Here is a 14,427-nt window from a genome sequence, read left to right as displayed (position 1 = left end):
ACAAAATGTGCTAAAAATAAATCTTTAACAAAAAAAAAAATATGTCTGTTAAACTGAATTAGCATTTCAGTCAGCCACTGGGTGTACATTTATAAACCACATACACATTACGAGCTTTTTGCTTACACTTATATTTTCCCACTTATAAAAAAAGAATTAAAAAGAAAAAGATAATAGACCTGTCAAGAGAGTTTCTAAGGAGTCAAAACAGAACTCAAAATGACCTGTTACATGATTTCGAATTTTCATACAAAAACTATTCTCTCCTTCCTGCCTCTCCCAATCTTAACATCTTTCCCCTTGAGCACAAACTACGTGTAAGCATGCATTCACTCTTCCCTCCCTAATGCTTAGTATGAACTATGGTACACAATTCCACATAAGATAATGGGAGAGAAAGTGTAAGAGTTATTACTTCTCTCAACATGCAATTGAAATGTATAGATACTATACTCACCTGAAAGTTTAGCATAAGAGATATGTTCTTGATTATATGACAAGTAAATGAGGACATTAATAGTAAGTATTATATAGGCCATAATATTGGAGAAATATTTCTAAATAAACAGAGGTGAGATTATGCTAGGTCTTGAGTTATGTAGGATTTGGATAAGCTTTATAAAAAGCAGAGCATCCTGATATAAGCAAAGGCAAAGAGAGATGAATTCTTAAAATAATTTCCATGGGCTCTTGATTCAAGTCAGTTTGATGAAGTACAGAATTCTTACAAGGAACATATTAGGGACTTGGGAAAGGTAACACTACCCTGAAATCAGCAGGGGAAAGAGGAAGGTATTGGCTCTCTTACATGGAAATAGCATGAGGGACTCTTGAAGTGTATAGACTTCTTGGTAGAAGAGGAAAAGGCTTTAATGACTTCTGTTCTTTTCTCTCTAACCTACAACACGAATTGTCCATTAAGAAGGACTTCTCTCATACGGAATTATCTATTGTAAAAAAGAATTATCTATTGTAAAAAAGCAACCAATAAAGTCACAGTATTTTTTTCTCCTAAATGCTTAACAGGGTCTGATCATGTGCCAGGCATTATGCCAACCACTTGATAAACAACGCATTTAATCTTTACAATTACCTACATCAAAGATCATACTGTCCTCTCCAGCTTACAGGTGAGAAGGCTGAGGCCAAGGGAGAGCACACGCTGTGCCAAGTGTGTACTTGATGAAGTGGGTCCTCAGCCCTGAGGTACTCCTAACGCTTGGCCTCAGCATCATGCTGCACTGACTCACACCTGGAGTGTGGCAGCATCTCGCCGAGTCCCCTCCTATCCCCCACCCCTCCCCCTCCTTCTCTTCCCCCTCAGCTCTCCAATGCTCTTTCTGCCTGTACTCTCGTTCATCCACTGTCCACCTGCAGACCAGCATGGCCCTGCAGCACCTAACAGCCTGTATAGGTTTCTATTCAGCAAACTACTTCTTTAAAGTGGTCATTTGAACTTAAGGTTCTGATCTTCTCAAAAGCAAATTCCTCACTGATGTCTATCAGTGAAACTTCTAGAATTGGAGCTTTCCATTTTATGAAGGAAAAGAAACCATCATTTCTGTTTCTTTATTCTTTAATTCCTGCCTTGGCAGATCCCTGGTAAATAGATCAAAGGAGGGACCACAAAATCTCGTACCTTGGGGTACCATAAAGGAGGAAAAGGAGGGTCCCTACTAAAGTATCAGCACAGTGGTTCTCACCCTTCAGCGTTCATTGCAGTCACTGAGAAGGCTTAGTGAAACACAGGCTGTGGGCCACCCCGTTACTCAGTAGGTCTGAGTGGCCCCAAGCACCTGCATTTTTAACAAGATCCTAGGTAATGCTGACTGATGTTGCTGATGGAGACCACACTTTTGAGAACCAGTGGATGAGGACAGCAATGTGAATATCATTTCACTCCAATTCAAAGCAGATTTACCTTGGGAAGCTCCAGATGTTGCACGTTTGTAAATGAACTGAAGTCCACAGCTGCATCGGAAGTGGCAACACTTGGTTCAGCCTGACAGAGAAAGAAATGGCAAAATGGGCAATGGAGTGTCGTGTCTTTTTGTTTGTTAAAATATAAGAGCCACTTAGTCAAAATCATTTTATGTATTGCAATTCATTATTACTATTTGGAGAGAACAATACACTCTCTCCGGAACACTACTGAGGTGTGTTTAGACAGCAGTTATTTTAGAGCAGAGACACAATGTGGATTTTCAAGCTGCCTTGATTTATACTATAATGAAATCTAGTAGCAACCCAGCTACAAAACAGTGAAACTCATTGAAACACAGAACCTTTGGTACCAGCAGAGGTACCATCCACTATTCTTTACTGTGTTAGCCACCAAGTGAATTTAGGAGCTATTAAATGTTCTACCTGAAAATTGTTAAAATACTCCATTTCACTAAGGGACATGTTTGGTACAGCCCATATGAAAATAAACTGTTCTCCTTTATAATCATGGAAAACCACTTGATTCAGTTCACCAGAAGGAGACAATAGTTCGTTTATCTTATCCTATACAATAATCCTATCTAATAAAAGAGAAACATGGTAATTGGCATACGACCGCTACCCTTCCCATTGGCTAATCAGCGAGATATGCAAATTAACTGCAAGCCAAGATGGCGGCCGCCAGCCAGGCAGCTTGAAACTAACATGAGGCTTGCTTGCTTCAGTGACGGAGGACTCCAACGTTCCCCGCCTGCCTTGCCGGCCTCTGAGCCTGCAGTTTCAAACATTGTAACAAATATAGATGCTAAACAAAACACCAGAAACCTGCTTTCAGCCGCTGGGATCTCAGAGCTGGAGTCGATACGGAGTTTCGATTATAAAACCGAAACAAACCAGATACCTGCTTTCAGGAGCGGAGGCCTAAGAGCTGGAGCCTCAGAGCTAAAGCTGGCCCAGAATAAAAAAAAATAAAAGAAAAAAAGAAGCAGTTGGGAGCTTCAGTCCCAGCCTGAAAACAGACCTCAGCCCCTCACCCAGACTGGCCAGGCACCCCAGTGGGGACCACCACCCTGAAGGGTGTGTGACCAGCTGCAAACAGCCATCATCCCCTCATCCAGGCTGGCCAGGCACCCCAGTGGGGACCCCCACCTGATCCAGGACACCCTTCAGGGCAAACCAGCCGGCCCCCACACGTGCACCAGGCCTCTATCCTATATAGTAAAAGGGTAATATGCCTCCCAGCACTGGGATCAGCGGAGTTGCGAGGCCTCCCGGCACCGGGATCAGCATGACAGGGGGCAGCGCCCAAACCCCCTGATCGCCCTGCAGCTCTGTGTGTGACAGGGGGCGGGGCCACAACCTCCCTATCCGCCCTGCTCTCTGTGTGACAGGGTGCGGCGCCCCAACCCCCCCACCCCCCACGGGCCCTGCTCTGTGTGTGACGTGGTAGAGCCATAACCTCCCCATCAGCCCTGCCCTGAGTGTGAGAGTGGCGGCGCCCCAACCACCTGATCTGCCCTGCCCTGAGTGTGACAGAGGGCGGTGCCCCAACTCCCCTATCGGCCCTGCTCTGTGCATGACAGGGGGGAGCTCCCCAACCCCCTGATTGACCCTGCTCTGTGCGTAACAGGGTATGGAGCCCCAACCCCCCTGATGGGCCCTGCTCTGTGCATGACAGGGGGCAGCGCCCCAACCCCCTGATTGGCCCTGCTCTGTGCATGACAGGGGGGAGCTCCCCAACCCCCTGATGGGCCCTGCTCTGTGCATGACAGGGTACGGAGCCACAACCCCCCTGATGGGCCCTCCTCTGTGCGTGACAGGGAGTGGCGCCGCAACCTCCCCATCGACCCTGCCTTGAGTGTGACACGGGGCGGTGCCCCAACCCCACAATTGGCCCTACCCTGAGCATGACTGAGGGTGGCATCACAACCTCCCGATCCGCCCTGCTCTGTGCATGACAGGGGAAGGTGCCCCAACTCCCCAATCGGCCCTGCTTTAACCCAACCAGGCGCTGCACCTAGGGATTGGGCCTGCCCTCTGCCACCCAGGAGCCGGCCTAAGCCAGCAGGTCGTTATCTCCCGAGGGGTCCCAGACTGCGAGAGGGCACAGGCCGGGCTGAGGGACCCCCCCCTCCCCCCTGAGTGCACAAATTTTTGTGCACCGGGCCTCTAGTCCTATATAATAAAAGGCTAATATGCAAATTGACTGAACAGTGGAACTGGTTGCTATGATGTGCACTGACCACCAGGGGGCAGATTCTCAATGTAGGAGCTGCCCCCTGGTGGTCAGTGTGCTCCCACAGGGGGAGCGCTGCTCAGCCAGAAGCCAGGCTCCCACACTGGGAGTGGGCCTAAGACATCAGTTGGACATCCCCAAGGGCTCCTAGACTGCAAGAGGGCACAGGCCGGGCTGAGGACCCCCCACCCAAGTGCATGAATTTCATGCACCAGGCCTCTAGTGTATAGATAAAGCCCAATGCTTATATGTTTATTGAGGGAATAGTGTTTCCTTTTTTCACTGATGACCCTCATGGCTCCTCTAATTTTCTCTCTCTTTTTTTTTCTATTACTTCCTTCTATTCATCTGAAACATGTAGCCTAAGCTTTTCCAAATAAAAACAGGACTTCCACCAAAAACTCTTTTTTTGTCACCTTCTAGCCACTGCCTTCTTTGTTCTAACTACTTACCCATTATTTGCTTTCTCAGAAATCACTAATAATCTCCTAATTGCCAACTCCAATGGACATTCTTTATTCATTTTCTTACCTCTTTGCAGTATTCAAGGTTGTAGAATATACCCTTCTATTTTTTTCAATGTTTGGGTGGGTTGTTATTTATATACTAGAGGCCCAGTGCAGGAATTTGTATACACTGAAAGGAAATCAATTAGAAGAAATATTTTAGAGGCCAGGGAGGGACCGCGGGAGGAATCCAGGGAGTGTCCAGCCCAGGGGTGGGCAACTTTTTGACTCAAGGGCCACAATGGGTTCTTAAACTGGACAGGAGGGCCAGAACAAAAGCATGGATGGAGTGTTTGTGTGAACTAATACATGTTAACACTGCTGCTGGTGAAGGAGCAGAGGGGAGAGCAAGAGAACCCTCCGCTCTTTCAGCTCCGCGGGCCGGATAGAACAGCTGAACGGGCTGGATCCGGTCCGCGGGCCATAGTTTGCCCACGGCTGGTCCAGCCTGTCTTGCCCAGGGCTGATTGGGGTTGGCAGGCCAGCCTGCAGGGGATGTGGGGGGGCTCCAGGGTGTGTCTGGCCCGTCTCATTCAGTCCCCGTCAACTGGACCTCAATAGAAAGCTAACCTACCAATTGGAGCTTCTGCCCCCTCGTGGTCAGTGTGCATCATAGTGACTGGTCGAGCAGTTGTCCAAACGGTTGACCTATTAGTTGGACACTTGGCATATTAGGCTGTTATATACATACTACAGGCCTGGTATATGAAATTCGTGCACAGGTGTGGGGCAGTCCCCTCAGCCCAGCGTGCACTCTCTCCAATCTGGGACCCCTCAGGGGATGTCGGACTGCCAGTTTTGGGCCTAAACTGGCAGTCAGACATCCCTCTCACAATCCTGGACCACTGGCTCCTAATCGCTCACCTGCCTGCCTGCCTGGTCGCCCCCAGCTGCCCCCCCTGCCGGCCTGGTCACCCCTCATGGCTGACCCGCCAGCCTGGTCGCCCCATGCAGCCTGCTGTTCAGTCATTTGGTTGTCCCTCACTAACCCCCCTGCCAGCCTGGTCGTAGGCAGCCATCTTGTGAGGACATGAGGGTTAATTTGCATATTATCTCTTTATTATATAGGATAGATAGATAGCTATATCAGCTTTAACTATAAGGGACAAAGATGATCCATGGTTTTTTAAAAATATTTTTAAATTGATTTTTAGAGAGAGAGAGAAAAGAAAAAGAAACATCCATGTGAGGGCGCAACATCAGCTGCCTCATGTACTAGGAGCTTGCAAACAGCGGGGGGGGGGGGGGGGGAAGAGGGGGGCATGTGCGCCCTGATCTGGAATTGAACCAGCAACCTTTTAGTGCACAGAGCAACGCCCAACTAACTGAGCCACACTGGTCAGGGCCCATTCTTCTTGAAATGTGGTCTCATCAGCTGTTATGCAGCACGTCCACCTGGCTCTACTTCATCAACTCTGACCATATGTATCAGCCTTCTTTCTGATTGTTATTACATAATCCTGACCTTGGCCCTGTTCTCTCTAAATGTTCTCTGTAGTCAAGTGCCTCAGCTTTCACACCAAATCTGCATCTAAGAGAATTCATCTCTGAACTCCAGACCAAATGTCCCAATGTAAACTATACTTCACTCTTAGGCTGCCTAAATACATGTCTTCTAGTTTTACAAATATTTATTCCTCTTTTTATTTATTTATATATTTTGGTAAAAGTCACCCATCCATCAAGTCACCAAGTCAGACATCTGGAAGCCTTGTACATTTTATCTGTTTCACCTGCCAGTCTATTCCCTGCCCAAAGAACAGTACCTGATACAATCAGGCAGACACGCAATAAATATTTGCTGGATAAATAAATTCTCAACTACTCATTTTTCCTTAATGACTACATTTAGTTGGGGATGAAGTAATGTCAATTTGGGTCCTAAACATCTGATGTCACCATTTCCATTTTTTATTTTATTGTTTTTTTACATTACTTAGAACCTTATTTTCTTTCTCCTGAACTACTGATAATTTTCTTATTACCCTTAACTTCACTTCCCAGCAACTTCTGATTTTTCTCTGCTCTGCACCATTTCCAGCGATGTCTTCAAAAATTACAGTTCTGATTCTTTGAGTTCCCAACAACATGGCCTCCAAGACAAAGTCTTCATCATATTCCTATGACCTGACCCATCTCTTTCCCTTGCCAGTAACTCTGCCTCCCCAGCTCCCCAGCTCCCCAGCTCCCCATCCCCTGCCTCACGCTGTTCAGTATGCTCTGCAATTTTTAATTGTCTGTATTTGCCGGATCTTCCACACCATTCCTCAACCCTCTGCTTCTTTGTGCCCCCAAGTCTTCTACTTCCAACCTACACATAATCTCCTCTATAACATCCTATTCTCTCTCCCTAGAGGTGGAATTGGCACCTCCTCTTCTAGTGCCTTCATTATTCCCTATGTGAACTACTAATAGCCTTCATGTTAGTGGTGAGCTTGCTTACTCAAGCGTTTCTTGTACTGGGCTATACTCTCCATGGGGGCCAAGGCTATGACTTATTTATCTTTGACAGCCTTGTAAGGGTTCTATAATTGTTTGAATTAAGAAGTGGCATATCAATCAAATCTTCCAGAGAAACAAACATGAGCTACATACCTCCTTATTTTGAAGGTTCTCTGAGGTAGAAGGCAAAGATTCCACTGTATTTCCAGGACACACAGCCATCTGACTCACTGCATCTCTATTCCTAAAAGCAAATGCATTGACCTATCACATCATAACACTTCACATTATTTCAACATTTTACTTTAAGATTCAGAAGGATTATTACAGAAAATTCTGTAACCCCAAAAGCCTGGAACTGCAACACTAAAACATTTATAAATGCTTTATTTTCATTCAAAAATAATAGAATTGAAAGGCTAACGAACATTTTTTAGTAAACCAGAAAAAGAAAATGCTCACCTGATGAAAATTATTTTCACTTTAGAAGGGGCACATTTAATGATTGAGGAAGCATTCTGATGACTTCTTCCATATAAAATTTGCCCATTGATCTATGGGAAATAAATATCATTAATTGAGCCTGGAATTTTAATTTTGTAAATTTTTATCATCCTATCTAGCTAACGAAATATGTTTTTTTTATTTTAAACTAATATTTCATATATATTTACATAATAAAAGGGTAATATACTAATTAGACTAGACATCCTTCCTTCTGGACAAAGCCGCAGCGGGCGGAGGCCACACTAGAGGCCCCCAGCCATGGTGGCAGCAGGCGGGGGCTGGGGCCAAGGGCCTTGCATGAATTTCATGCATTAGGCATATATATATCCTTTCCAGAACATGAACCTGACTTTGACGGTGAATAAAGAAAAGCTCATGTAGAAGCCAACATTAAAATGGTGTATTATGGCCTGAGCTCCAAGAGCTGAGGAGGCAGCACTTGGACTGACTGGAGGAGAGCAGACAGTGAGTTCCCTGGCAGGCCCTGGGCCTCAGTGCGCTTTGTACAAGGCAGGGGCTCTGTGGGGGCATGTGTGACCTGCACAGAGCATCCAGAGAAGCCCTATCCTGTTGTATTTTCTAATTAGTCTGAAAACTCAAGGCTTGGGCATGGGCCACTGGGAGAAGAAATGCTGACAGAACTAGGATGTGGCAGTACATTGTGTCTATGCAGCACAGCACCTGATGAAAACTGCTGGTCTTCTAGTCCAGTGGTCGCCAACCTTTTGGACCTCACGGACCACCAGTGGTCCGCAGACCACCGGTTGGCGACTGCTGCTCCAAAGGTTTCCTTACACCAGCGGTCGCCAACCTTTCGAACCTCACGGACCACCAGTGGTCCATGGACCACCGGTTGGTGACTGCTGTTCTAGTCATTTGGCCATTGCTGACTGAGCCTTTCTAACCAATAGAGAAATACACAAGTACAGGAAGAGCATTAAGGCTGGATCCCAGCCTACAGGAGGCAAGGGCAAACAAAACAAGCAGATATAGTTCTAAAACTATAAAGCATGGTCCACAAGTTTATTTTGTTTGGAGGGCTGAATTACTGTTTTAGTTAGACTTAACCTTGACTCCAATGCACCCAACATCTGTCACTTGCACTATTAGGGATACAACTTTCAGAATGTCCAGTGGGCCAATCTCATCATGGGGAGTGATCGGTCATCTGGCTTTTCAAAAGCTCCTGATGAAAATGCAGCACACACACAAAAAAAGTTTTTGAAGTGTAATCTTTATTACTGTCTTGGGGCAAAAATTGTTTCTGGTACTACATTGCCATGACCTTTCAATGGAAGTTAATGGGAACATGGACACTACTTAATAGAGATTTGCTTTAGTGCCAAATTTGCTGTAATGCATCTATTTTATTAGGCAAGCGATAGTTTTCTCCATCACTCTATGAGGCCCAAGTGAATTTTCTAGAAACTAATGTTTCCTCTGCACCGATTCTGCAAAAGTAAATTCAGCATTTTCCACAAGAAATTACCTCTAGAAGCTCATCTGCAATTTGTAACCGACCATCTTTCCCAGCTGCTCCATTGGGATCAATCCCGACTATAAAGACACTCATCCTGGATCGATCTTTGTTCCCAGCAAGACTTAGACCCAAACCACTTCGACCTTTCTCCAGTTCAATCATATGCAGCTCACCGGCCAGAGTCCCATAACGTTCTCTGATATTTTCTGCACATAACAACAGTAAGAGTATAGGTATTGAGAGTTAATTCATAGTCAAATGCTACTTAGAATAGCCTCAAAAGGGCATTATTTGTGCCAAAATATGCTTGGCAGTTAAGAAAACCAAAGCAGAGTGGCCACCTGGGTTTCTAGGACTACCCAAACTTTAAGGAATTTCTTTGCATTCAGGGTGCAAAGAGTATAATGTCTAGTTAACTGGTGTACCTGCGTGATCAGGTCCAAGAGTGGTCACATTAACAAACTCTCAGCTTGTGATTAAAACAGAAATTTAATTTATCATTTTCAAAGGAGAACAGAACACTTGAGTATTCATCTTTTAAAAAATATGTATATTTTTTACTGATTTCTGAGAAGGGAGAGGGAGAGAGAGATAGAAACATCAAGGAGAGAGAATCATTGATTGGCTGCCTCCTGCACGCCCCATCCAGGCATGTGCCCTGACTAGGATTTGAACTATGACCTCTTGGTTCATAGGTTGACACTCAATCACTGAGCCATGCTGGCCAGGCGACTTATTTTTAATTTATATTTTTATTGATTTTTAGAAAGAGAGAGGAAGAGAGATTTGTTGTTGCACTTATGTATGCATTCTTTGGTTTGCTTCATGTGCCCTAACCAGAGTTCAAACCCGCAACCTTGGTGTACTGGGACAATGCTCTAACCAACTGAGCTATCCATCCAGGGCAGGAGTATTCATCTTGATTGGTCAGTGGAAGCTTTTCTCTCACAGGAAAATCTACGCTGCATGTCACATCATGTTGCACAGTTGCTTGGTCCACATATCCATACAAAAGGGAGCGGGTTCATTACTGCACAGAGACATCAGGTCAGGAGAATTCGATGTACCTGTCCCAGCTTTCGGTCACTTCTCCTACGTAGATTAGACCATTCATATCTCCCCCCCACATGTCCAATAGTTAGAATCTATTCTTTAAACTGAGAAAGCAAAGCCAAGAGTGGGGTCCCAGCCACAGGCGCAGTGGAGGAATCAGCCAGTAGCAGCACTAATTGTCAGGCTGTGAGGGAGCCATGCTAGAGGCCCTGTCCCAGGGAATCCACTCAACCACAGCTCCTTGACACATCAGTAAGAAACTGCTTTCTTAAGCCATGAAGTTTCGGGTAGCCTGTGACATGACAATAGGTAACTGAAATATTCCATTTAATGTTTTCCTCAGAGTATATTCTGGTGGATTAGTAATATGCTCTAATTTCATTAAAAATAGACTGAGAACTGTAAACTTTAGAAAATGTTATTACATGGCTGATGACATGTATTCTATATTGATTCTTAATTGGATCAATTTCACAAACTGCCATTTCCTGAATCCTAGAGTTTAGCAACACACCTTTTACATTCTTAGCTTCTGAAAAGCATGCCATTTTTCTTAAAGGAAATAATTATATATTTTAAATGAAACTTTTTAAAGTACTGACACAGTTATAACTTTTGGCTGAATTTTTAATATTACCCTATGAAATGGTTTATCTCCTTAGGAAACAAGAGACACAGCCATGATCCTAGCAACAGCTGCCTTTCCATACTTCCTGCACATCAGGAATTGTGGTCAGCATTCCTCAGACATTATCTAATTTAATGTTAGCAACTGGAGGTAAACGCTGCATTTTATTTATTTATTTTTTAAAATATATTTTATTGATTTTTTACAGCGAGGAAGGGAGAGAGATAGAGAGTTAGAAACATCGATGAGAGAGAAACATAGATCAGCTGCCTCCTGCACACCCCTTACTGGGGATGTGCCCGCAACCAAGGTACGTGCCCTTGACCGGAATCGAACCTGGGACCTTTCAGTCCGCAGGCTGACACTCTATCCACGGAGCCAAACCGGCGAGGGCTAAACGCTGTATTTTAAAGAGAGGGACAAACCACTAAGCTAATGCTTAGAGGTGGTTAAACAACTGCCAAATGCCCAAAGTTGTTATCTCAACAATTATACTGTATTACCACCCTCGTAGTGAAAACACCAAAATTCAAGGCATACTATTAACAATGGGAAGACTCTGAGACCTAGAGCGGGGAGATGACTTGTTCAAGACCACAAGAAAGCTGGCCCAGTACTAGCTTCTGAGAGAGTGCCCCGCCCTCTTTAGTTCTCATAAAAATGGCAAAGTGGGCTTTCACAGGAATGCAGACCAGAAGGAACGGAAGAAAATGATTTCATGCCTTGGGAATGCATGCTGTATTCAAGCAAAAACAGTGTTTTTTTTCCCCCTACACAAAACTGCAGTATTAATAACTAAAGCTGAAACATCCTTATTCATCCAGGGCATCGGCATTGAGAAACGCAGAGCTATTTTAATACCTCTGACAATTAAATGCATTACAAAAAGACAACTTACTCCAGCTGTAACCAAACTCATCCTCTTTGTCCCCTTCTTCTGAGACCCTGCTTGCAGATGACTGGGCATGATCACCGCTCATTTCTGCAAATGCTGAAGGAGGGGGTAGAGGCACATTGCACAATGGAGCCTTCTCTGGCTCTGGTTCTGACTGACTGGGTGCCTGTGGGAACAAGAAGAATGCTGTGGGTATGTGCAGATCAAAGGGAAAAAAGCTAAGGAAATGAAATAAGAAAATAATGTCAAAAACAAAAAACTGGCTTTAAAAGATATGATATATAAATAATGGGGGGAAATAGATATATTTACAAATTGGTAGACAGGATTCAGGTAAGCTTCATACAAACAAAGTGCTATGTTCAGAAAACAATTCATTAAATTGTTACTTGGTATTTTAAGGTGATAAACTATTCAATAACTTAAATAACTTAAGATGAAAAATTATACAAACTTCCCCTTCTGGAAAAGAAGTTTCATTCAAAAGTTGTCATAAATGTCCAGGGGTCTGGGCAAGATTGGGGGGGGGTGGTCTAGAAAAGTCTTCCAAGAAACTAGAAAAAAATAGCCACGGATTAATAAAAAACCAAAGACGTTCAAAGCTTATTAGTGAGACTACATATAAATAATTTTTTATTGCTACCGGAATCCTCTCTCCAAATGACTCAACGCATCCCTGAAAATGTTACACGTGCAAGTTCATCTCCCAGGGAGCCAGCTTGTTAGCATGGAGCACACAGATGTGGATCTGAGGGACAGCACCGTCATTCACTTGCCAAAGTAGCTCGGAAGGTAAATGAGAAAACATGGGGAAAAACTGCATAGAATGGTGCACTTGTTGCCACAGAGGTCCTAATCCAAAGAAAGGACTTGGTATCATCAAGTTGCAGAAAATCAAACAAAATATTCAAGTTTAGAAGGACCTTAACTCAATGAATTCATTTTGTGGATTAATAACCTGAGGCCAAGAAAAGTGAAATGTTTTGTTTAAAATCACATAGCACTAGAGTTCTTTTCGCTTAATTCTTAACCCAACCCAATGCACTTTCCATCTTGCAGGCTGTCTCGTCCAATTTCCACCGTAAGACAGTGAGTACCTAATTCAAAGCTCAGAGATACCTGGCTGAAGTTCTAATCCTGGCATGACACTATCCCTGATGCCTTGAATCTCTATTATCCTATCTTTCCTTATTTTACCTTTCATTCTACACAAAAATCCCTCTAATATGCCTTATTTTATTTTATATGTGTATATTTGGAAAAAGGGCTGTGATTTAAAAACAAAAAAAACTTCTTACAGAACACACAGAATGACAGGCACAAATAATTAGGGATTATTAATTGGTGTCAAGATTCAGAATACCAGAACATACACCTAATACTAAAATTACATGGCACTGAATGTAATATTTCTTTAATGATTCAGAAAGCCCTTCAGGATTCTAAGCTACGACACAATGATCATAATAAACACAAATTACTACTGCTTTTCTGGCAAAACTTATTGATAGAGACTTACAGGGCAATTGATTTTTCAAATTACAGAATGTGCTGTCTTAAAATATTCAGTTTACACACAATTGCCCAAACAGACAAGAATCATTAGTGCAAACAACATCCTTGTTACCTCCCCAAATGCTGGGCCACAAAACTCTCACATTAACAATGTACAAATAAAAAGTGAACAAACAAAAAACCTAATGCGACCCAATAAAGGTTCATTAAACATACTAAGTTGGTGGGGAATATGTAATTTAAAATTTTTCTAATTAAAATAAAAAAAATTACTTCTCTGTAACAATAGGAAATGTTAGCAAACATGAATTAAGCTCATTTAACTTTTAAAAACAGAATAAAATTAAACTTTCCCATATTTTAATAAATTGATGGGTACACATTTTATAGATATTACTTACTGCATAATTGTTCTGAGTTGTTATTTTCCTTAAAACAAACAAACAAAGTCTGCTTGCCTACAAACTGTTCAGGATCTTAGGCATGTTTCTATGCTGTGAGTATAAATTGAAACGGTGCCCTACTATAACTGAGGAATCATAAAAAGAATCCACGCCTGTGTTTACCAACGGCAACCAGGTGTTCTATTTTACTGCCCCTAAAACATTCACTCTCACTGAGATAGTATAGTAGATTGTCACTGATACTTCTTAACAATCTGTTAATAAAAATGTAGCTGTTTAACAAAGATGGCTTAGTTTTCATTGGTAAACATGCAACTGCACTTGAAATCACTCCATGCCATGTACGCACACAACGTAATGTACACACACAGCACACGACAGCACACCACAGACTCATGAAAACTTCACACCAGGACAAACCTTAAATGGTGTGGGAGCAAAAGGGTTAGTTGGGGAACAATGGAAGACAACTCTACTTGAATTCTGCAATTCCTACAGTAACAGAAAACATATTCCTTCAGAGATAGTCTTTGGTTTTACTTGTTACAATACCATGAAATGCCAATGAATATTCATAAAATGCTTCCTGAGAGAAATTGTTCACAGCTTTCTTCCTTTTCACAATCGCATTATAGTATCTTTATCCTTGCAATTTTTTTCCAGTTTTGGATTTATAATTCCATCAGTTACGAGAATATCCCAAGTACAGATTTACAGGCACTGAAACAGCTACACATTTCCTGAGTCAGGCATTTACATGGATGCACTGTATGAATATTCCACAGACTCCTACACGTACACAATTTTCCGTGGAGTG

At 43.1% G+C, this 14,427-nt stretch overlaps 1 protein-coding gene across 1 annotated transcript in view; it reads right to left on the bottom strand.

Annotated features, from left to right (window-relative positions):
• The window catches only part of MPDZ (multiple PDZ domain crumbs cell polarity complex component), a 177,402-nt gene that overhangs the window by 22,587 nt on the left and 140,388 nt on the right, over window positions 1-14,427 (bottom strand). The window contains exons 28-32 of the mRNA XM_081103221.1: window positions 11,695-11,857; window positions 9,125-9,321; window positions 7,591-7,682; window positions 7,282-7,372; window positions 1,922-2,002 (exon numbers count right to left, since the gene is read on the bottom strand). Coding sequence (XP_080959347.1) covers window positions 1,922-2,002; window positions 7,282-7,372; window positions 7,591-7,682; window positions 9,125-9,321; window positions 11,695-11,857 — 624 coding nt within the window. The remainder of the gene's footprint in view (window positions 1-1,921; window positions 2,003-7,281; window positions 7,373-7,590; window positions 7,683-9,124; window positions 9,322-11,694; window positions 11,858-14,427) is intronic.

Source organism: Myotis nattereri, assembly GCF_964212035.1.
Source record: "Myotis nattereri genome assembly, chromosome: 12".
NCBI classification, from domain to species: Eukaryota; Metazoa; Chordata; class Mammalia; order Chiroptera; family Vespertilionidae; genus Myotis; species Myotis nattereri.
Note: the sequence above shows the minus strand (reverse complement) of the source record. Positions and strands in the feature narration are given on the sequence as shown.